The sequence below is a fragment of the Neoarius graeffei genome, chromosome 24 (assembly GCF_027579695.1).
Source record: "Neoarius graeffei isolate fNeoGra1 chromosome 24, fNeoGra1.pri, whole genome shotgun sequence".
NCBI classification, from domain to species: domain Eukaryota; kingdom Metazoa; phylum Chordata; class Actinopteri; order Siluriformes; family Ariidae; genus Neoarius; species Neoarius graeffei.
This window is the reverse complement of record NC_083592.1, coordinates 11,301,013-11,325,871: the sequence shown is the minus strand read 5'-3', so window position 1 is coordinate 11,325,871 and position 24,859 is coordinate 11,301,013. Positions and strand designations below refer to the sequence as shown.

Sequence of the window (24,859 nt, the reverse complement as noted above, 5' to 3'; positions counted from 1 at the left end):
AATAGAACATACTAACTATGCTACATATATTAAATATATAAATTTCCTGAAATTTTCCTTTTTTTTAAGTATAAATCACTTGTTTTCTAGAACTGATGCTGCTAAAAGAATAATTGCATTATAATTACATTAAATATGCAAAAGTTGGTGATAAACCTGCTTATGGAATTTCATTTGTGTATTAAAAAAAACTATTATCCACTCTTCTTGTGCATAATTTAATTGAGAAGTAATAAGTCAGTGTTATTTTCACTGATCTGTCTGATAAAAATGGTATGACATCATGATAATAACTATAAACAACAAGTCCCTTAAACCTCTTTTCTTATTTGCCTGAATAACCTGATAGAAAAGGTAATTTTTATCAGCTCCTATAAACTGACTTTTCCATTTGTGATAAATATTTCAGATATTTATGACCTTTGTAGGTTCATTCGCTGCTAATGTTGAGCTCATTAACACGTGTCATATCAGGAATATACAGGTTATAGGCCACAAGTTGCAATGACAGAAGGCTTTTGCTATCATCATCATCATCATCATCATCTCAGGGGTTAAACTTGTACTGTTTACTCTCCATAATTCTGTTATAACCCGGAATCTAAGGTAATTAATTAGTGATTAAATTACAAGTCATGTGCTGCTTTCAATTTGCTCCAGAGACAATGTCCTGTGTAAGGACTCCTCTTTTAGGGTAAATAACAGAGGTAGAGACAACTGATCAGATGGAGAAAATGCCTCCAAACGCTTAATAATAATAATAATAATAATAATAATAATTTCAGTCATCACACAGATACAAAACCTTTCAGTGATGAGCATAGTACAGTATGTTGGGCTGTCTAATTTCGTGACTCCATTAGCATTAAGCTACTAAGTATATTTGATAGTTCGTGCCTAAAGCCTCGTGAAACATTAATATTGAGTCTTGTGAAGATTTAATGGACTGTTAATTTAACATGAGCACAAAACACGACATTTTAATTCCCAACTTTTCTGCTCAGAGTTAGCCTCAGTACCCAGTCCACTACACATCCCCACAGTGCTAATGCTAGCATTCCTGTTTCTCATTTAAATCCCAAAGACCGGGAATTTTTTCCCAATGAGACGGTTTTACTCGCTTGTTTTTATTTCTTTGACGGAATGTTTGACAGAAAAGAGACTTAATTAATGTTTGGTGAGATAAAGAAAGACTCCGTGAGATTAAGGGAGGTTGAAATGGCGACGGTGTGAAAGTGTGCTACCTCCACCGCCGAAAATCGTCTAAAATTACTCGGTGTTGAGAAAAGTCCGGGTAAAACGACCATGGGTGTGTGAATCAGAGTCTTTTCTGTGTGAATTGGCTATAAAAAGTGCATTTGGTCACGAAATTTGTTATAGAAACTTTAAAATAATAGAGGAAGTACGGTTTCCACCACTCAGTATCCCTGCAGATTTGGCTGCGTTTTGGCCATTTTAAACAAAATGGCCGGGCAAATCGAGCAAACCGAGGAACAGCCGTGCAAACCGGGAACTCAGCTATCGGTAAATACTTTTTACACCGCAAATTTTGGATCATTTGTTCGGAAATTACAGCGTTTCTCAAGGTAAGAAAACACATCTGAAGTCCACTCTGTACTGTTGGGAGCAGCCGCGCGCTCGGTTGAGTCTATAAGGTTCTCACCACTCGTTTATATGTCGCCCTCAGCTGTTCGACGTAAACATTGTCACTTCGTGCATTTTTTTTTCTAATCTCGTAAACGCTAACGTCCAACTTTTCACCGAGTCCAATGGCAGAGACCGCGCCCGCTCCGGCAGCCACCACGGCCAAAGCTCCGAAGAAGAGGTCCGCCGCGAAGTTGAGGAAGTCCGGTCCGAGCGTTTCAGACCTGATCCTGAAAGCCGTGTCCGCGTCCAACGAGCGCAAAGGCGTGTCGCTGTCCGCGCTGAAGAAGGCGCTCTCGAACGGCGGGTACGATGTCGAAAGGAACAACTCGCGCGTCAAGATCGCGCTCAAAGCGCTCGTGAAGAAGGGCTCGCTCGTGCAGACTAAAGGCACCGGAGCATCCGGCTCGTTCAAGGTGAGCAAAGGCGGCGCGGTGAAGAAGCCTGCCAAAAAGAGCGACGTCAAAGCCAAGAAGCCTGCGCCGAAGAAGCCGGCGGCGAAAGCGGCCAAGCCGAAAAAGGCACCAGCCAAGAAGCCGGCTACTAAAAAGGCGCCGAAGAAAGTAAAGAAGCCTGCAGCGGCCAAAAAGAGCACAAAGAGCCCGAAGAAAGCGAAGAAACCCGCTGCCAAGAAAGTGACCAAGAGCCCGAGTAAGAAAGTCAAAGCTGCAAAGCCGAAAACAGCCAAACCCAAAGCGGCCAAGGCCAGGAAAGCGGCTGCAAAGAAGAAGTAAGCAACAACTTGTCATATTTTCAACTTCAAAATACCGGCAGCATAACGCTATAATCTGAAAGAGCTACGGAAAGGGTTAAAATTTTGGACTGAGCATGCGCAGAACTGATTCGAATCCTACGGCCTGACGAGTGGAGGAGTGATGAGAGTGTGCTGACAGGGCTGGAGAGGAACACCAGCGAGATCAACAGCGGCGCACTCAACATTAGCCATGTTTCCATCCGAGGACAAACTTCTTCCTTCACACACACAACATGACTCGTGGGTATATCTGAATATACATATATATTTTTTCTAATATTGTCTTTTTTTTTTTATTGATACAAAATGTTTGTTAACCTGAAACTAAATAAGTTAAAACATTTCTTGTCTGCTCCGTCCGCACTTCCGGTAGAGAAAGTAGTGGTTTTGGTTGTTTTATTTTTAAACGGAAGTGACGTAAACAGTAGTGGAACTGATGATTTGAATGGAAATGTTGCTATTGGTGTAGTGGACTCTGAAAACACAACCCTCTCTCACTACCTCTACACATCACGCACAAATCCGACTAAGGCTTGGTGCAGATTCCCAGTCCTTCCTCCTCCTCCTCCAGCCACTGAGACCACAGACCCGAAGGAAAAGACCACAAAAGCAAGTCCTTACACTAAAATTCCATCTGCACACAACATTTCAGATGTTTGACTTTTTTCAGATCTGTAATTAACCTTTTTTTTTTTTTTTTGAAAGTTTGTGCTCATGTTAGTCCCATTTTTTTCCCTTTTTGTAAATACATACCAATTGAAACTTCATGTAAATACCAAGAACAAAAATGTTAATTTATTTATTTGTGTAACAATAACAGCTTTTCTGTAATTGTGATATGTCTTTTTTCATTTAAACTTTGAAGCATTTGTGTATATATCTTAAAAAACATTTTAATACAAAAAATCCAAATAAAACAAGTGTAAAATCCACTTTTGTTTGTGTAGTTATTACCACAATATTACACTTTACTGTAGTGACTTTTTTTTAATTAATTAAAGGTGGATCATCTATCACAATCGCAGATGCCTACCCCAAATTTTGAATTTCAGTATTCTTGAAAACATTTTTCAGTATTTCGGAATGACTTTCAGTAACATTAATTTATGTGCATTTCCATTATAAAGAGGTGTATATACCAATATGTTTAACATTTAAATTATTAAAAAGAACTGTTTTGTGTGAATTGAATAAACAAAACGTGAGCAGCCATCTCAACTGAATTTCCACTCAACAAATTTCTAGAGCATACAATATATCACATTTTTATAAATACAATAGTGTTCCCTGTTTGCAGACATTACGGTTGACTACCAATCATTGGTATTGAATGTAACTCCTCAAAAGTATTATATTATATTATATTGCCTGGCAAAATGTTCTACCTGTTAACGGATTCTAATAAAATTTTTAAAAAATTTCTTATTTCATGCCAAAGAGAGTCCGACATTGTTATCTTAATGTCCCAATATATAAATACTTCAGCATAATGCTTCAGAAGAGACACTGAATAAAATGACATTTATAATTGTATTTAAAACAGTGGAATGATACATTTTTTGCCACAATCCCAACAGCGCTAATCATAAAATTCTGTTTTTGATCGTACTACATGTACATTTGCACTTGCAACACTGAAAAGACTTTGAATTAAAGAAGTCCAGCCAGTGTTTGATATTTCAGTGAATAAAAATCAGACATGTAAAAAGAAACTGAATAAGTTTAACTCACATTTCATGGCACTAATTGGCAAGTTCAACTCCAAGCATAGGTCAACCATCACCGCTTCAGCACGGGTCACGTTCCGTGTCTTTTCATCCACAGATTTCGTAAAAAACTGCTGGATACCCCCAGATTTACGTTCCGCTTGACTCGCCATTTCAGCATACTCCATATGTTTTTTGGAGTTGACATGCCGCGTGCAGTCATCGCGACCACCATGAGTGATGTTAATGTCAGTTCTACACAGTTTGCAGTGCGCGTATCCATTGCCCTTTTGACTGGGTGTAATGCACGGCCATTCTACCGTATCGAAAATAGTGCGAACAAATGTGCGGAATCTGCGCATGTCACACACAGCATGTGTGGTTGTCGTAAAAATAAATAGCCGTGAATCGCGCATGGATTGAAAATGTCGCTTGGACATTTAAAAACAACTCACTGGAATTTTTTAAGACTTTATAATAATTCCGTACAGAATAACACTGTTTGCCGTAACATCGTATTTACGTAACTTTTCCGTACAAAATACGGCCAATCCGTACTAGTAGGCATCTCTGCAATCACATCTATAACTAGCTAAGTTATAAGTTATTTATCTTAAATATATCTTCAAATATCAGTTAAGTGTGGCTTTCAAACCCAACAGGCTGGTCATCACAGTACAGGATTTGATTGATGTCTTTCAGAAAGCAGACACGCTGATGTATAATTATGTAAATGTATCAGGTATATTTACACAAGACATTAAAGTAGTTTCTGTAGCAACTTGTTAGAAAATATAACGTTTTATTAGTAAATCAGGATAAAAATTTTAGTCAGCTTCAAATCCCTTTCCTACTTAAACTGCTCTGAGTCCAGATTCTGAGGACGAAATAAAAACTACTTGAAATTTAATTTAAATTTACTTGAATTTTAGCCCGTTCCTCCGTACAAAACAGCTTCAACTCTGGGATGTTGGTGGGTTTCCTCACATGAACTGCTCGCTTCAGGTCCTTCCACAATATTTCAACTGGATTAAGGTCAGGACTTTGACTTGGCCATTCCAAAACTTTATTCTTCTTTGGTAGAACGACTTGTGTGCTTAGGGTCGTTGCCTTGCTGCATGACCCACCTTCTCTTGAGATTCAGTTCATCGACAGATGTCCTGACATTTTCCTTCAGAATTCATTGTTCCATCAATGATGGCAAGCTGTCCTGGCCCAGATGCACCAAAACAGGCCCAAACCATGATACTACCACCACCATGTTTCACAGATGGGATAAGGTTCTTATGCTGGAATGCAGTGTTTTCCTTTCTCCAAACATAACGCTTCTCATTTAAACCAAAAAGTTCCATTTTGGTCTCATCCGTCCACAAAACATTTTTCCAGTAGTCTTCTTGCTTGTCCACGTGATCTTTAGCAAACTGCAGACGAGCAGCAATGTTCTTTTTGGAGAGCAGTGGCTTTCTCCTTGTTTTTACTCTGGGGTCCTTTGTGACCTCGCTGACTATTACACGCCTTGCTCTTGGAGTGATCTTTGTTGGTCGACCACTCCTGGGGAGGGTAATAATGGTCTTGAATTTCCTCCATTTGTACACAATCTGTCTGACTGTGGATTGGTGGAGTCCAAGCTCTTTAGAGATGGTTTTGTAACCTTTTCCAGCCTGATGAGCATCAACAACGCTTTTTCTGAGGTCCTCAGAAATCTCCTTTGTTCATGCCATGATACACTTCCACAAACATGTGTTGTGAAGATCAGACTTTGATAGATCCCTGTTCTTTAAATAAAACAGGGTGCCCACTCACACCTGATTGTCATCCCATTGATTGGAAACATCTGACTCTAATTTCACCTTCAAATTAACTGCGAATCCTAGATGTTCACATACTTTTGCCACTCACAGATATGTAGTATTGGATCATTTTCCTCAATAAATAAATGACCAAGTCTAATATTTTTGTCTCATTTGTTTAACTGGGTTCTCTTTCTATACTTTTAGGACTTGTGTGAAAATCTGATGATGTTTTAGGTCATATTTATACAGAAATATAGAAAATTCTAAAGGGTTCACAAACTTTCAAGCACCACTGTATGGAAAGATGTAACAAAATCTCCGACAGTCAGGATATTTCTTGTGTGCATTACAAAACTACATGCAGGTTGTTCTACTGTAATAATGTACCACAGTGCCTGATGCGTCAGAAGGTGGCAGTCAGGTCGGCTATAATTCAAACCACAGGAACTAACTACAGTTAGTGTTAACAGTTAAAAAAGTATCATGCTTTATTTAATAAAGAAGACATTGTCATTCATAGTCCACTTCATCACATTTTGACTATTTAAATAATATTGGCTGGTGTTGAGTGGTATATCAGATATATTTTATTCAGCTAACATGATATTGAATGAGTCGAAGACGAGTAGCTGAATGGAATATATCTGATAGACCACGAAGAAAATTGTCACAGTCACTCGCTAGCACAGAAGTTTTACTTCTCCGACATGTGACGTCATGTCTTGACAACCATGCAATATTGTAAACCATATTCAATGCTCATTCTCCATTGGGTAGAGTGATGTAATGCATGTAGGATAAGCAATATGCGAACAATATTGCATGCTATCAAACCAAATGAATGAAACCCACTAGAAGGGAATGGAACACGTTTTTATTCCATCGAAAAAGTGTCCTGTATATATATATATAATTTCCTATAATAGCACACACCCGTGTGATTTATTCCATCCTTGATTCGTGTTGATGCCAATTTACACCAAGTCAAACAAAATGCCTGTGGTGTCTTTCAAAAAGAAATTGACTTCACTTGGCGCATATTGTCATAACATAAATCTCAATGTAATAAATACGGGAGATCATTTATTCTTCTTCATGTTACTGATCACTAGAGTAAACTGGTTTCTGAAAAAAATAAAACATCCAAACTAGCGCCTGGTGGTGTTATACAGCAGCTCTTGTCACCCTCTTGTGGTAGTCCGTTGCAGGTTTGCAAAGGATTTTGGGAATTTGATGCAAAAGTCACAAGTAAAAACAAATAAAAGCCTTGATAGGTTTGACTTCAAGTGGCATGATGGTATGAGACGTGCCTCCATGGTTTCTCCATGGAGATTCTTTAGTTTTTAGTACATGAGGTGCTAGGGAAAGAAAATGAGAAAGAACATTTCGGATTCTCGCCATCAGGCTCCAGGGTTGCAGTATAAATGTTTGTGTTTCCCAAAAGCATCGTGAAGTTAACTGGGAGTGAGAGTGTTCAGTGTGATGTTCACTCATCCATTAAACAATGATCTTTGCACTGCGATGCTTTGAGGAAACTTGGCCCAGAACAAGAAGGTGTCAGTTCAAAGCAACCACAGTCTACCTTATTTTTTTAAACCCAATGTCATCTCTTAATAGAGCTCCCAGGTAGTGAGATTAGCCCATGTTTTCGAGAAACTTCAGAGACACAAATGCAAAGTTTTACACTGTCCAAACTATTTAACAAAAAATGCACTTCGTAAAATAACTATTTGGCTGTCAGTTCAGATTGTTGCCAGAATATACACTCACCAGCTACTTTATTAGGAAAACCCATACCCATACCTGCTGTTTGATGCAGTTCTCTAATCAGCCAATCCCTTGACAGTGGCACAATGCATAAAATCATGCAGATACAAACCAAGAGCTTCAGTGAATGTTCACATCATTCAAACATCAGAATGGGAAAAACTGTGATCTCAAAGTGTGACTTTCTTTCACTGTGGTATGGGTGTTGGTTTGAGCTAGATGGACTGGTTTGAGTATTTCAGAAACTGCTGATCTCCTGGGGTTTTCACACACAACAGTCTCTAGAGTTTACACAGAATGGTGCGGAAAACAAAAAAACATTGAGTTGAGTGAACGACAGTTCTGTGGGTGGAAACAAACGCCTTGTTGATAAGAGAAGTCAGAGGAAAATGGACAGATTGGTTCAAGCTTTTTTGCTAGGAAGGATATAGCAGCTCATATAATCACTCTTTACAACTATGGTGAGCAGAAAAGCATCTCAGCATGCAATAGCAGAAGACCACATTGGGTTCCAGTCCTGCAGCCAAGAACAGGAATCTTAGACTCAATAACAAAGTGCCCGGTGAGTGTATATTGTTGTTGTGTTGCTTTTTGTGCTCCAACACAACAAACTCTCTGAATCAATCATCCAGCAATTCCTGAACTGTGTGAGAATAGGAAAAACATTAACACATCCAGGGTTGTGAACTGTAGCCAAGTCCATCCAAAGATTTTAGGTGTAGACAGTGGCTTGCAAAAATATTCACCCTGTTGACATCTCATGTTTAACGTTACAAGCTCTACCTGAAATGGATGTAATTTGGATTATAGTTCACTGAATAAATGAATATATGTGTCTATCCCACTTCATGCTCCTTTCATAGATCAAGGAGCTATCGAAGTCTGGGACAAATAAATTGGAGTTTGGTTGTAAAAATATCCCAAATTTTGAACATCCCACAGTGCAAAATGAATTCCCAAACATGGAGAGAAAACCGCAACTCTGCTTAGAGGAGCCAATCTGGGCAAAGTCAGTGAGGGGATTAGTCAGAGAAGTAAGCGAGAGCTATTCACAAGAAAACCATAACCACAGGAGACCAAAAACTGGCAAGGAGCCTCTCGGGAATGAAAAGAGTTGGCTCTTGGCGATGGCGAGCTGAGATGATTACTCTGTCTCGCCACCGTTTTAGAAACCGCTGTTTCTAAAAATAACCAGGTACGTGTTTTCATGAAATGTCTCTGCAGCATCGGCTCATGAACCCGTTCACGTATAGATTATTTCGAAGTGGTTTTTATTGTCCAGAATCAGGGCCGGAGCCAGGATAAAAAATTATACTGCGGTCAACTGTGACAATTGTGGTCAAGATTCTTCATGTTTCCGGAAGTTATTTACATATATTACGTCTGAGATATTACATCTGAGAAAGACACAACTTACTGATCCTCGATTCCAGTATAAGGTTCATTCAATGTTTAACTCATTTATCCTCACAACTATAGATATGGTGGATTAATCAAACTTTGGTATGAAATGTACAACTTATTTCAACAAATTTAATGTTAAAAAAAATTCTCAACAATATTGACAAAAAGCAAGGACCTTCCAGGGTGGCATGGTGGTGTAGTGGTTAGTACTGTCGCCTCACAGCAAGAAGGTTCTGGGTTCAAGCCCAGTGGCCGGCGAGGGTCTTTCTGTGTGGAGTTCGCATGTTCTCCCCGTGTCTGTGTGGGTTTCCTCTGGGTGCTCCGGTTTCCTCCACAGTCCAAAGACATGCAGGTTAGGTTGATTGGTGGCTCTAAATTGACCGTGAATGGTTGTTTGTCTCTGTGTCAGCCCTGCAGTGACTTGTCCAGGGTGTACCCCGCCTCTCGCCCATAGTCAGCTGGGATAGGCTCCAGCTTGCCTGCGACCCTGCACAGGATAAGTAGTTATGGATAATGGATGGATGGAAAGCTCTTCCAACATTCATCTTGCTGCTAAAGTACACGAAGGTGTATTTTCACCTGAGGCCAGTGAGTTGAACGGAGGACACTGTTATGAGGATTTCATGTTGATTTTTTTTTTAACAAATTGGGCTGATTTTTTAAAAAGAATTAAATGAAATATTTCAAATCTCAGGTAAGAACATCCATCTATATGAAAGGACCATGCATTAGGTAGCCTGTGTTAGCTTCTCGGCAAAACAAAATGGCCGCAGAGGTCCAACCATGTTGCATTTTAGGTGGATCACTGTGAAAACAACTCATCAGCATTTCTCCCTCTCTCTCTCTTTTCTCCAAAGAGCTCATTTTGGGGTTTCATAGCAGCAGTGCAAGCAGAAGTGGTACATTTTATACTGGTAATTAATTTCCCTAAAAACAGATATCAGAATCAGAATCACTTTTATTGCCAGGTATGTGGACACATGAGGAATTTGACTCCGGTTTCACTTAGTTCTCATAGTACAAAACAGATAAAAAGCGTATACACAAAACAAACAAACAAACAAACAAAAATGGTGCAATAGGTGCATAGTGCAAAGTAATCCAAGTAAGTCAAGTATGAAATAGATAAATATAAAGTATACAGTGTGCACAGAATGATGGTATGAGTGTGCAGATATTTTACAAGTGATATTACTGATATCTGAATCTGGATTTTAGCTGTTCATCACAGAGACAGCCTGAGGGGAAAAAAAAAAACTATTCTTGTGTCTGGTTGTTTTTGCATACAGTAATCTATATCGCGGCGGCATGGAGGTGTAGTGGTTAGCGCTGTCGCCTCTCAGCAAGAAGTTCCGGGTTCGAGCCCCGTGGCCGGCGAGGGCCTTTCTGTGCGGCGTTTGCATGTTCTCCCCGTGTCCGCGTGGGTTTCCTCCAGGTGCTCCGGTTTCCCCCACAGTCCAAAGACATGCAGGTTAGGTTAACTGGTGACTCTAAATTGACCGTAGGTGTGAATGTGAGTGTGAATGGTTGTCTGTGTCTGTGTCAGCCCTGTGATGACCTGGCGACTTGTCCAGGGTGTACCCCACCTTTCGCCTGTAGTCAGCTGGGATAGGCTCCAGCTTGCCTGCGACCCTGTGGAACAGGATAAAGCGGCTACAGATAATGAGATGAGATGCGATGAATAATAAATGTCATGACTGCATGGCGTTTTCCTCAAAAAGAGGCTAAACTTAAAATGTGATAATAACAATAATTAAAGCCGCTAGCGGCCTTGACGGGCCCTCGCACGTGTGGTCCTGCAACCCAGGACATTCTGCCACCCAACAAAACAGTCACATTTCATATATTCATCAAATGTTCAAAGGTGATGTGCATGTTGCAAATGCCGGATGAGAGATAGACAGACAAAGACTGTAAGTGTGTGTGTATTTCCATGGTGTGAAAATGTACATTTATATATGTACAAAACTATACATGTGTTTCCTCCTTATCTCTATCTCACGCTGTAATCTTAAGTCATCTTAGCTTTCCTGTGTCTGCAGTGTGTGTGTGTACATGCAGAGTTTTCATATGTCTGCAACAAAATGCACAATGATGGCAGGCCACTATTATTGTGTGTGTGTGAGTGAGTGTGTGTGTGTGTGTGTGTCTGTTGCTAGGACAACTATCATGATTCATGTCATTTTTGTACTGATCAAAGGGTTCTGAGTAAGATTCTAGCCATAAGTTCTAAAGAGTTTTGTTTCAATCAGGGGGCGCTATGAAGTCCCTGAGGCCATGCCCGGGGCCAAACGTCTGTGGCTGAGAAGCGGTTACAATGACTGATGTGTGTATCAAATTTCATGAGTTTTCGTGCATGGGAAATGCCTCAAAATAGGCCAAACGTGACAGAAAAATAATAATAATAATCCTCCAAAAAACAATGGGGTCTTCGCACCGACCGGTGCTCGGGCCCTAATAATAATAATAATAATAATAAAAAATGTGGGCAGCATGGTGGATCTATATCGCCTCCCTGAGGGGAGAAGTTTAAACAGTTTGTGACCAGGGTGTGATGGGTCCGCAGAGATGTTACCTGCCCGTTTCCTGACTCTGGACAGGTACAGGTCTTGGATGGAGGGCAGGTTGACACCAATCATTTTCTCTGCAGACCTTATTGTCCATTGCAGTCTGTTCTTCTCCTGTTTGGTGACCGATCCAAACCAAACAGTGATGGAAGAGCAAAGAACAGACTGAATGATGGCAGAGTAGAATTGTGTCAGCAGCTCCTTAGGCAGGTTGAGCTTCCTGAGCTGGTGCAGAAAGTACAACCTCTGCTGGGCCTTTTTGATGATAGTGACTGTGTTGGTCTCCCACTTCAAGTCCCGAGAGATTGTGGAGCCCAGAAACCTGAAGCTTTCAACAGCAGTCACAATGTTGTTGGTGATGGTAATGGGCAGCAGAGTGTGTGTGTGTGTGTGGGGGGGGGCTCCTCCTAAAGTCCACTGTCATCGCCACAGTTTTTATGTGTTCACAGGTTTTTTTTTAGTATGGAGACAATAGGGGTGTTCACACGGCAACTTTTACTCCGGTGTAGCACCGGGGGTGCCCCGGTAGAGCATTCACACGGTACAAAGTTATACTGGTGTAGCCCCTGAAAGCTGCTTAAACCGGTGCAAATCTAACCCTGCTCGGGAGGTGGTTTAAGAAATTCACTCCGGAGTAAATGCTAGTTTGCAGGGCAGCACCGATATAAAATGGGACGTCTGAACGCTACAGGGGTAGACTCGCTACGCGTGAGGAGAGTTGATTACATACGGGCATTGCATAATTTGCATCCTGGTATTTTGCGCTTCCAAAATGGCGAATATCAACAACAACAGAACTGCGTGTCTTCCAGTGTTGCCAGATTAGGAGGTTTTAAGTGCATTTTGGCGGATTTGAACATATTTTGGGCTGGAAAACGTCAGCAGTATCTGGCAACACTGGTGTCTTCATCCACGTTGTTTTCCCGGCGCTTGGTGATGCCATGACAACCGGGAAAAGGAAGTACATTTTCACGCATGTGCATATTTCATTTCCGCATTATTACTATCGCATTGAGGTATTTCACCCATGTGACCAAGTCATGTGATGCTGCCATTTTGGACGGCATGGCTCGAATCCGTTTGAATGCGAGGAAGGCGACAAACGAAAAACATAAAAGAAAAAGGAGCGAGATGCAGAAAACACCTTCACTATCCAGCGACGTAGGGCATTTACAGGGCGAGCAGAGGGAGAGGTATTTGCAAAAATTGAGGTTAGCAGGCTTAGAGAACGACGTTTACCTGCTTCCACCAGGATTGTTCACTGACGTACGGAAGTACACGAAGCCCTCGTCTTTACCTGACTTCGGCCCACATGATCTGTATACCTATGTCGTTAAAAACCCATCGCCATACACAGGTATTGATCTGAAAGCGTATAAGAGTTTGGATACCTCCAAATATTTTGTGTCAGGCTGGGTAACATGCCTGCATCAGCGGGTCGTCCCTGGAGCTGGTGGTCGCCATCTTATTACAGCTAAGGTTTGTTCACATTTTCATTTACTTTCGGTCCTCAGGATAAACAAAATGTTATTAAATGTCATTGAAAGAACTTCTTAGTCTGTTGAGACATGGCCCGTTATAAATTTGCTGTTACCAGACAAGGACCAAGAACTGTATTATTAGGGTCGATGTAGTTGTAGTAGTGTATTAGCAACTAGCTGTTAGCACTAGCTAATGTCAACAACATCATAGCTGGTATGTTACTGTAGCAATGTTTACGTTCAGTCATTTGGATGACTGTTAAAACCTTTCAGTCTCAAGTTTTTCCTTTACTGGATTTACTAGTTTACTGAGCTAGCGCGCTCAGGCAAGCTGGGAGCTAGCGCGCGCTAGCCGGACGCCGGCTTGCCCGAGCGCGCTAGCCGGACGCCGGCTTGCCCGAGCGCGCTAGCCGGACGCCGGCTTGCCCGAGCGCGCTAGCCGGACGCCGGCTTGCCCGAGCGCGCTAGCCGGACGCCGGCTTGCCCGAGCGCGCTAGCCGGACGCCGGCTTGCCCGAGCGCGCTAGCCGGACGCCGGCTTGCCCGAGCGTGCTAGCTCAGTAAACTAGTAAATCTAGTAAAGGAAAAACTTGAGACTGAAAGGTTTTAACAGTCATCCAAATGACTGAACGTAAACATTGCTACAGTAACATACCAGCTACTATGTTGTTGACATTAGCTAGCTTGACGTTCAAAATGGCGGACACCGGGGCGTCACGTGACCCTGTGACGTCAGGTGAAATACCTCAATAGTCATAATCTTTCTTTCCTCATGTTACTACTGTGTTTCTTTTTCTTTTATCCCTGTCTTCCTGTCCTGTTCCCCCTCTATAAGGACAGGTTGATGGTCAATTTCACTGGTAACAGTGACAATAAAGGGTTCATTCGTATAGCACGGTCGCAAAAACTGCCGTGTGAACGCAAGTGGGGCTGCACCGGTGCTAACACGCGTCTCTCTAGTAAGCAGGTTTGTGACGTGTGAACGCTCCACAAAATTTACACCGGTGTAAGATATATCGCCACAAAATACATCGGTGCAGCATCGATGTAAATATGTGCCGTGTGAACATCCCTAATGAATGAAATGGTTAAATGGCTTCATCTAAGACACAGAGATAATAATAATAATAATAATAATAATAATAACTTTCAGGTGGTTGTTTTGTTATTGGCACGTGACTATCCACGCGGTGGCAGCACGCGCTCGTGGAGATCCCAGCTGCTTTGGAGCGCGTGCCTCTAGTGATGTTCTTGCACGCAGACTCCGAAACCCCGACCTGCACGTGCCTCTCATTTGGCGCAAGCACGTGCGCACCGGCCAGTCGCACGCGCACCGTCTAAACTTTCCCGAAAGCTGGCACGATTTTTTTTTTTCGCTGGCACGTCATTCTGCACGTTTCCCACGTTCGGTGAAGTTTCTGAAACGGAGGCGACCAACAGAGCATCCCAGCGGGATACGGGTGCAGTCCAAGGAGGCGTGACTCTGCTGGGTTGCCAGATTGAGCTGAAACCCCATCATGAACCCATCCTTTCACAACATTTTGTACTCCACACTCACTGGCCACTTTAACAGGAACTTGTTCTTGAGTCTAAAGGGGTGTTCACACGGCAACTTTAAAGGCCTCTGCATGCTCTTGCGACAAGGCTTTCGCAGATAGCTTTTCGCAGACAGTTGTAATTTATCGTTGAGCGGGGAGTAATAGGCGTGCGCGATGTTATTCACCGCCACAACGCAAGGGGGCGTGAAGTCGCGAAATTGCTAGGAGTAGTTGGTGGGTGTGGTAAGTGGAGTGTTTATCCTCTGGTTACTTATAATGACTAGAACTGGAGTCGTATAGATGTACGTACTTCCTCACTTCCTCGATCAACCACTCTTTGTGCTGCTCCATCTTCGCTCGTGTTTTTAAAAATGGCGGTCATGAAAACAAAACAAACCGGGAAAGTAGGGAAGCGGAAGTGCGTGTACAGCGGATGTAGAGTGGACCAATCAGAGCCCTCTTGTCTGCGACGCTGTCTGCGAGGCTTCTGCGGTGGTCACAATTTTTGGGAGGTGCGCGCAGAGCGTCTGCGAAGGTGGGGGGGCTACGCAGACGCTATCTGCGATGCCGTCTGCGAGGACTGGGTTGTCAGCATAAATTGGCCTTTACTCCGGTGTAGCACCGGGGCTGCTCCGGTAGAGCGTTCACACGGTACAAAGTTATATCGGTGTAGCCCCTGAAAGCTGCTTAAACCAGTGCAAATCTAATCCTGCTCGGGAGGTGGTTTAAGAAATTTCCTCCGGAGTAAATGCTAGTTTGCGGGGCAGCACCGATATAAAATGGGACGTCTGAACGCTACAGGGGTAGACTCGCTACGCGTGAGGAGAGTTGATTACATACGGGCATTGCATAATTTGCATCCTGGTATTTTGCGCTTCCAAAATGGCGAATATCAACAACAACAGAACTGCGTGTCTTCATCCACGTTGTTTTCCCGGCGCTTGGTGATGCCATGACAACCATCCACATGGCCATGAATGACACGAAGTCGTCGATTTGTTGCCGAATGAATTGTAGAATGCGTTGTTTTCGTGCTCTCTTGTACTTGCGCAACCTTTCCTTTCTCTCTTTTACCCTTTTACAGTGTCTGATAGACCACAATGTAGAAAGTTTGTCTGGAGAAGTATAAACCATGGTTTTTCAATATATCAATCACAAACAAGGCGGGAAAAGGAAGTACATTTTCACGCATGCACATATTTCATTTCTGCATTATTACTATTGTATAGCACGGTCGCAAAAACTGCCGTGTGAACGCAAGTGGGGCTGCATCAGTGTTAACACGCTTCTCTCTAGTAAGCAGGTATGTGACGTGTGAACGCTCCACAAAATTTACACCGGTGTAAGATATATCGCAACAAAATACATCGTGCAGCATCGATGCAAATATGTGCCATGTGAACACCCCTTAAGACTCCTGTTCTTGGCTGCAGGAGTGGAACCCAGTGTGGTATTCTGCTGTTGCATGCTGAGATGCTTTTCTGCTCAACACGGCTGTAAAGAATGATGATACGAGTAATGAAATCCTTCCTGACAACTCAAACCAATCGAGGGTGAGTTTCCCAAAAGCCTATTAAGGCTAAGAGTGTCTTTAACTACCTCTTAAGCACCATCGTTAAGCCAACTTGGTTTTCCCGAACAACATCGTAGCCAAAGTAGGACTTTAGTTTGCTCTTAACTTACGATGGACCTCGATCACTCTTTCACAACAAAGAGCATCTCCTTACAGCCGAAGACACAGACTGCGCATGAGCCTCTGATGGACTCGCACAATCAGTGGGCGGAAACTGGTGTTGAATCTGCTGTCGATGGTCAACTATTTTTCTTGTACATTGCAAGTACATCGACTTAATCATTAAATAAATAGACGAAAACCTTTCTGAATATATTTCAATATGTTATGGAATGACATATGATATCATAATGTCACATTGATATCGGCACATTTTAATCAAATTTAACTCCATTAGCCACGTGATTATCTCATTTAGTGTCATAAATGAGACAAATTTCTGCACTGCAACATTCTGTGTCCATCCATCCATTATCTGTAGCCGCTTATCTTGTCCTACAGGGTCGCAGGCAAGCTGGAGTCTATCCCAGCTGACTATGGGCGAGAGGCGGGGTACACCCTGGACAAGTCGCCAGGTCATCGCAGGGCTGACACACACATATACATACAGTGTCTTGAAAAAGTATTCAGCCCCCTTGGTGTTTGTTCTGTTTTGTTGCATTACAAGCTGGAATTAAAATGGTTTTGGGGGGGTTATCACTATTTGATTTACACAACATGCCTACCACTTTAAAGGTGCACATTGTTTTTTTTTGTGACACAAACAATAATTAAGATGAAAAAACAGACATCTGGAGTGTGCATAAGTATTCCCCAATCCTCCAAAGTCAATCATTTATAGAGCCACCTTTTGCTACAGGGGTGGCACGGTGGTGTAGTGGTTAGCGCTGTCGCCTCACAGCAAGAAGGTCCGGGTTCGAGCCCCGTGGCCGGCGAGGGCCTTTCTGTGCGGAGTTTGCATGTTCTCCCCGTGTCTGCGTGGGTTTCCTCCGGGTGCTCCGGTTTCCCCCACAGTCCAAAGACATGCAGGTTAGGTTAACCGGTGACTCTAAATTGACCGTAGATGTGAATGTGAGTGTGAATGGTTGTCTGTGTCTATGTGTCAGCCCTGTGATGACCTGGTGACTTGTCCAGGGTGTACCCTACCTTTTGCCCGTAGTCAGCTGGGATAGGCTCCAGCTTGCCTGCGACCCTGTTGAACAGGATAAAGCGGCTAGAGATAATGAGATGAGACCTTTTGCTACAATTACAGCTGCAAGTCTCTTGGGGTATGTCTCTATCAGCTTAGCACATCTAGCCACTGGGATTTTTGCTCATTCCTCAAGGCAAAACTGCTTCAAGTTATGCCATAGATTTGCAATTGGATTGAGGTCTGGGCTTTGATTAGGCCATTCCAAGACATTTAAATGTTTCCCTTTAAACCACTCCAGTGTAGCTTTAGCAGTATGTTTAGGGTCATTGTCCTGCTGGAATGTGAACCTTCGTCCCAGTTTCAAACCTCTGGCTGACTCCAACAGGTTTTCCTCCAGAATTGCCCTGTATTTAGTGCCATCCATCTTTCCTTCAGTCCTGACCAGCTTTCCTGTCCCTGCAGATGAAAAATATCCCCACAGCATGATGCTACCACCACCATGCTTCATTGTAGTGATGGTGTTCTCAGGATGTTGGGTTTGTGCCCTACATGGCATTTCCCATGATGGCCAAAAAGATAAAGTTTTGTCTCATTTGACCAGAGGATCTTCTTCCATGTGTTTGGGGAGTCTGTCACATGCTGTTGGGCAAACTCCAAACGTGATTTTTTTTTTTAAGCAATGACTTTTTTTTCTGGCCACTCTTCCATAAAGCCCCGCTCTGTGGAGTGTACGGCTTAAAGTGGTCCTATGGACAGATACTCCCATCTCCACTGTGGATCTTTGCAGCTCCTTCAGTGTTATCGTTGGTGTCTTTGTTGCATCTCTGATTAATGCCCTCCTTGCCCGGTCTGTGAGTTTTGGTGGGCGGCCTTCTCTTGTCAGGTTTGTAGTGGTGCCATATTCTTTCCATTTTGCTATAATGGATTTAATGGTGCTCCGTGGGATATTCAAAGTTTGGGATATTTTTTATGACCCAACCCTGATCTATACTTCTCCACAACTTTGTCTCTGACCTGTTTGGAGGCTCCTTGGTTTTCATGTTGCTTGCTTAATAGTGTAGCAGAGTCAGGGTCCTTCCAGAACAGGGTGATTTATACACACATCATGTGACACTTTGATTGCACACAGGTGAATCTTAATCAACTAATTGTGACTTATGAAGTGAATTGGTTGGACCAGCTCTTATCTAGGGGTTTCATACGAAAGGGGGTGAATACCTATGCACACTCCAGATTTCTATTTTTTCATCTTAATTATTGTTTGTGTCACAATGAAACAACAATGTGCACCGTTAAAGGTGCCCTTCCACCAAAACCGTTTAATACTGGCTCTTTTTGAAATACCATAGTTCACTCTGAGTTGCATATGGATGCTGCATGTGAAAACGTAATTCTACCCCCATTCCCTGTATTAGCTTATGAAAGAAAATAGTCGGAAAAACGAGCGGATCTGAAAAAGCCCTACGAACTTATGTCACTTCGAAAATTAGTATTCATGGCCTCGCCCACCTTTATTAACTCCAACAATGTTTACACATTATTTGTAAGTCGCCATCTTTAGTCTCGTTTAAATCTCGTTGAATGTGATGTAAAATTTGTGTTATCTACATTGTTATTGGTCAAAACATCGATGTCGAGACCATAATAGCCAATCAAAACAGTTTTTACAAAGACACCCACATCCGCTTGTTCTCACCCACTGGAGGTAGCATCACAGTGCTGTTAAGGCCTCTGCATGCTCTTGCGACAAGGCTTTCGCAGATAGCTTTTTGCAGACAGTTGTAATTTATCGTTGAGCGGGGAGTAATAGGCATGCGCGATGTTATTCACCACAACAACGCAAGGGGGCGCGAAGTCACGAAATCGCTAGGAGTAGTCGGTGGGTGTGGTTAGTGGAGTGTTTATCCTCCGGTTACTTATAATGACTAGAACTGGAGTCGTATAGATGTACGTACTTCCTCACTTCCTTGATCAACCGCTCTTTGTGCTGCTCCATCTTCGCTCATGTTTTTAAAAATGGCGGTCGTGAAAACAAACCAAACCGGGAAAGTAGGGAAGCGGAAGTGCGTGTACAGCGGATGTAGAGTGGACCAATCAGAGCCCTCTTGTCTGCGACGCTGTCTGTGAGGCTGTCTGTGGTGGTCACAATTTTTGGGAGGTGTGCGCAGAGCGTCTGTGAAGGTGGGGGGGCTTCGCAGACGCCATCTGCGACGCCATCTGCGAGGACTTGGTTGTCAGCATAAATTGGCCTTTAGCCAATCAGAGGTAACACGGTTACTGATTGCTGTTAGCCAATCAGAGGTAACACGTTTACATGTCATGAATATTAATGAGTAAGAGCTGAAATCCTGTCGTTCTTCTGCCACCCACTCCTCCACCAAACTAGAACAGCCTGAAACAGGAGAACCGTAGCATTTTTTTCACCAAAACCGGCTCACAGGGCATTCATTCATACTAGAGACCACCGCACATTAATGAAAACACAATGCAATGAGACCTTTAAAGTGGTAGGCATGTTGTGTAAATCAAATGGTGCTAACCCCCCAAAAATCCATTTTAATTCCAGCTTGTAATGCGACAAAACAGGACAAACACCAAGGGGGATGAATACTTTTGCAAGGCACTGTGTGTGTGTGTGTGTGTGTGTGTGTACAACCCCGATTCCAAAAAAGTTGGGACAAAGTACAAATTGTAAATAAAAACGGAATGCAATGATGTGGAAGTTTCAAAATTCCATATTTTATTCAGAATAGAACATAGATGACATATCAAATGTTTAAACTGAAAAAATGTATCATTTAAAGAGAAAAATTAGGTGATTTTAAATTTCATGACAACAACACATCTCAAAAAAGTTGGGACAAGGCCATGTTTACCACTGTGAGACATCCCCTTTTCTCTTTACAACAGTCTGTAAACGTCTGGGGACTGAGGAGACGAGTTGCTCAAGTTTAGGGATAGGAATGTTAACCCATTCTTGTCTAATGTAGGATTCTAGTTGCTCAACTGTCTTAGGTCTTTTTTGTCGTATCTTCCGTTTTATGATGCGCCAAATGTTTTCTATGGGTGAAAAATCTGGACTGCAGGCTGGCCAGTTCAGTACCCGGACCCTTCTTCTACGCAGCCATGATGCTGTAATTGATGCAGTATGTGGTTTGGCATTGTCATGTTGGAAAATGCAAGGTCTTCCCTGAAAGAGACGTCATCTGGATGAGAGCATATGTTGCTCTAGAACCTGGATATACCTTTCAGCATTGATGGTGTCTTTCCAGATGTGTAAGCTGCCCATGCCACACGCACTAATGCAACCCCATACCATCAGAGATGCAGGCTTCTTAACTGAGCGCTGATAACAACTTGGGTCATCCTTCTCCTCTTTAGTCCGAATAACACAGCGTCCCTGATTTCCATAAAGAACTTCAAATTTTGATTCGTCTGACCACAGAACAGTTTTCCACTTTGCCACAGTCCATTTTAAATGAGCCTTGGCCCAGAGAAGACGTCTGCGCTTCTGGATCATGTTTAGATACGGCTTCTTCTTTGAACTATAGAGTTTTAGCTGGCAACGGCGGATGGCACGGTGAATTGTGTTCACAGATAATGTTCTCTGGAAATATTCCTGAGCCCATTTTGTGATTTCCAATACAGAAGCATGCCTGTATGTGATGCAGTGCCGTCTAAGGGCCCGAAGATCACGGGCACCCAGTATGGTTTTCTGGCCTTGACCCTTACGCACAGAGATTCTTCCAGATTCTCTGAATCTTTTGATGATATTATGCACTGTAGATGATGATATGTTCAAACTCTTTGCAATTTTACACTGTTGAACTCCTTTCTGATATTGCTCCACTATTTGTCAGCGCAGAATTAGGGGGATTGGTGATCCTCTTCCCATCTTTACTTCTGAGAGCCGCTGCCACTCCAAGATGCTCTTTTTATACCCAGTCATGTTAATGACCTATTGCCAATTGACCTAATGAGTTGCAATTTGGTCCTCCAGCTGTTCCTTTTTTGTACCTTTAACTTTTCCAGCCTCTTATTGCCCCTGTCCCAACTTTTTTGAGATGTGTTGCTGTCATGAAATTTCAAATGAGCCAATATTTGGCATGAAATTTCAAAATGTCTCACTTTCTACATTTGATATGTTGTCTATGTTCTATTGTGAATACAATATCAGTTTTTGAGATTTGTAAATTATTGCATTCCGTTTTTATTTACAATTTGTACTTTGTCCCAACTTTTTTGGAATCGGTGTTGTACACACAATAAAATAAATAAAAAATGTTATTGGAATAAAAATGCTATTGTCCAAAACATGGTGGTGTAGTGGTTAGCACTGTCACCTCACAGCAAGAAGGTTCTGGGTTTGAACTCAGCGGCCGACGGGGGCATTTCTGTGTGCAGTTTGCATGTTCTCCTCGTGTCTGCGTGGGTTTCCTCTGGGTGCTCCGGTTTTCCCCACAATCCAAAGGCATGCAGGTTAGGCTAATTGGTGGCTAAATTGACTGTAGGTGTGAATGTGTGTGTGAATGGTTGAGAGGAGAAAACCTCTATAATAATCCAGTAGAAGGGAAACGGGAAACCACTACTGTAATGTTCGCTAGACACTTTGATGGCTGAAGCTGTCAGAGCGGCCACATCACTGTAGTGATTTGCCAGAATGTATGGATGGATTGTCTAAAAATGTAAAATAGTTTCAATAATTTATTACCACATTATACAGTATATGTCATGCTTAAGGACAATACAATATATTAACCGATTTTAACACTTTATATTCCATTGGTTTTTGCTTAAAAACAAATGCCCTGTGACTTCATCGATTGGATTTAGCAACTACTAATGCCTTCAGTAACTACAGTACGAATGCCTTGAGCAACTACTAATGCATATATCGGGGACGCGCATTGCACTCCGTCTTATGAGTGAGTTCGGGAAAACTATGTACAGTGACAATGTTCATTGCTTAAGAGCGTCATTAAACTCACTCTTTAGCCCTAAAGTGCAATGTTATCAGGAAACCTACCCCTGGCCTTTTTCCTCTGACCTCTCTTATCAACAAGCCGTTTGTTTCGACCCACAGAACTGTTGCTCACTCACTCGATGTTTTTTTGTTTTTGGCACCATTCTGTGTAAACTCGAGAGACTGTTGTGTGTGAAAACCCCAGGAGATCAGCAGTTTCTGAAATACTCAAACCAGTCCATCTGGCTCAAACCAACACCCATGCTACAGTGAAAGAAAGTCACACTTTGAGATCACAATTTTTCCCATTCTGATGTTTGAACATTGTGAACATTAACTGAAGCTCTTGATTTGTATCTGCGTGATTTTATGCATCGTGCTGCTGTCAGGGAATTGGCTGATTAGAGAACTGCATCAAACAGCAGGTGGGTGTGTCTTCCTAATAAAGTGGCCAGTGACTGAAAAATAAAAACCCAAATTTTGGGTTGGTTTTTAGATGAGATATAATTCAGTACCAGGTTTATGCCGCTTTTCCACTACTAACGCGGCTGAGTTGGGCTGAGCTGTGCCGTGCTGAGTTGGGCTGAGTCGAGCTGAGTGGGGCTGTTGGAGTTGCATTTCGACTACAACCACGCTGAACCGTGCTGGCTGGAAGTGGGCGGACACATTGGGTGGAGTTAGCGAAAGTGGGTGGACGTCACGTGATGTCGTTAGGCGGCGCAAACAGTGACATCAGTGACCTTTTAAGCGGTAGTCTCACGACCCGGATAGTAAACAATAAACATGGAGTCGTTAGTGTTGCTGGTCTTGGTGCTGTGGCTTGTTGTCACTGACAACGCCAACAGATACTGGCAAGAGCGTATAGATGAGGCGAGGCACATAAGGCTTCAGAAATTCTCGTAATTCGTAATTCTTCTTCTTCTTCCGGGTTTACGGTGTTTACAGATCCCAGCGTGCTCGCGGGGCATGTGTGGGCGTGTGAGGACACTCCTCCTCACCAATCAGTGCACAGGGGAGTGTCTCCTCACGCCCCTAGCCCCACTCGGCTCGGTTTGGCTCGCTTCAGCCCTACTCCAAAACCGTGCGAGTTTTGGGTGCTGAGTAGGGCTGAAGCGAGCTGAGTCATGCTGCTCTGAGGTAGTCGAAATGCGAGCCGTGTCAGGCTGAAGTGAGCTGAAGCGAGCTGAAGTGAGCTGAAAAAGGGTAGTGGAAAAGGGCCATTAGATAGCTTACTAAATTCAGCCTTTCATAAGTGTAAGCTGTACTCATTAAAATGCATTTTTATGTTCGGAGGAGTAAAACATTATGGCTGGTGTGATGAAGTTACTGTTGCCACCTCAAAGCTGATTCTTTTCTTATAACAGCATTTCTCTTACACCATAGCGATTTACCAATTATTAGATTTAAAAAAATGATGAATAAATGCAGGCTTGTAGTACTTGAGTCTGACTCATGCCCTAATTCTAAGGACTCGTGATTTGACTTGGACTTGAGCACTGATGACTCGCACTTGGACTCGGGCTCGTGCATTAACTGTATTTGGACTCATAAATTGGAGACGGGGACTCAGATTTTTTCTTTATTTTTTTGTAACATGCCATAATAATTTGGCATAAGATGTTTATATCTACGTTAATTTTTATACTAATTTTGTGCAAGAGAATGCACATTCACCTGTTCATACGTCATGTTCAGGAACAAACATTAATGGCGCTAAAATGCCTGGAGAGCACGGTCCTAGGATTGTCTGCTTTGCTAATACAGTCTTCTCGTGCAGTGGGAAAAAATGCACTGCTATTTGTTCCATATGTAGAAGGACTATCGAGGAGACGACGGGGACAACCTCGAACTTCAATCGTCATTTGGTAAGACTCCACCCAGAGAAAGAAGTGGCACGCTATGTTCATTGCTCTGTTGATAGTGGGGCTTGCTTGCTGACCGATGAACTAGCTAGTGTTAACCCTCTCTTATGTTATTTGCCCTGTTGATAGTGGGCGGGGCTTGCTGAGCAATGAACAAGCTTTTTATCTGTAGCCTATTAACTAAGGCCCTGTCCACACGGCAACAGATTCAGGTGAATCCGATAAAGTTTATCGTTTCGGCCTGGCGTCCACACGGCACAGGCGTTTTGGGTGCCCCAAAACGAAATCTTTTGAGAAGGGGTTCCAGAGTGGAAAGATCTGGCAACGGCACCGTTGCGAAGTCGTCTGGATGAGTAGAACGGATTTGTTTACGATGACGTCACAACCACATGTGCTTCACGCCGGGTAGAAGTGTAACGAACTCGATGCGAGTTGTCAACAAATCCTATAACTTGGTTCATGAAACGCGCTTACAAAATATTTTCACTGTGAATATTTATTGTTTAATGGTGCAAAGTGAGAGAGAGAGAGAGAGAGAGAGAGAGAGTGAGAGACTCTGCCCTTAGGGCAGAGTCAATCCCGCCAGCAAAAATAAGGAAAAAAAGGAGCGATCTCACCTCTTCAGATGTTGGTTTAAGTCCTACAATACATTCCTCAAAAAGGGCATAGAAGAACA

At 42.7% G+C, this 24,859-nt stretch overlaps 1 protein-coding gene across 1 annotated transcript; it reads left to right on the top strand.

The window, feature by feature from the left end:
- The first annotated feature begins 1,693 nt into the window (after positions 1-1,693).
- LOC132872079 (histone H1) lies at positions 1,694-3,330 on the top strand. Its single transcript, XM_060906667.1, has one exon. The coding sequence runs from the start codon at positions 1,770-1,772 to the stop codon at positions 2,376-2,378; it is 609 nt and encodes a 202-aa protein (XP_060762650.1). The 5' UTR covers positions 1,694-1,769; the 3' UTR covers positions 2,379-3,330.
- Positions 3,331-24,859: the final 21,529 nt, after the last annotated feature.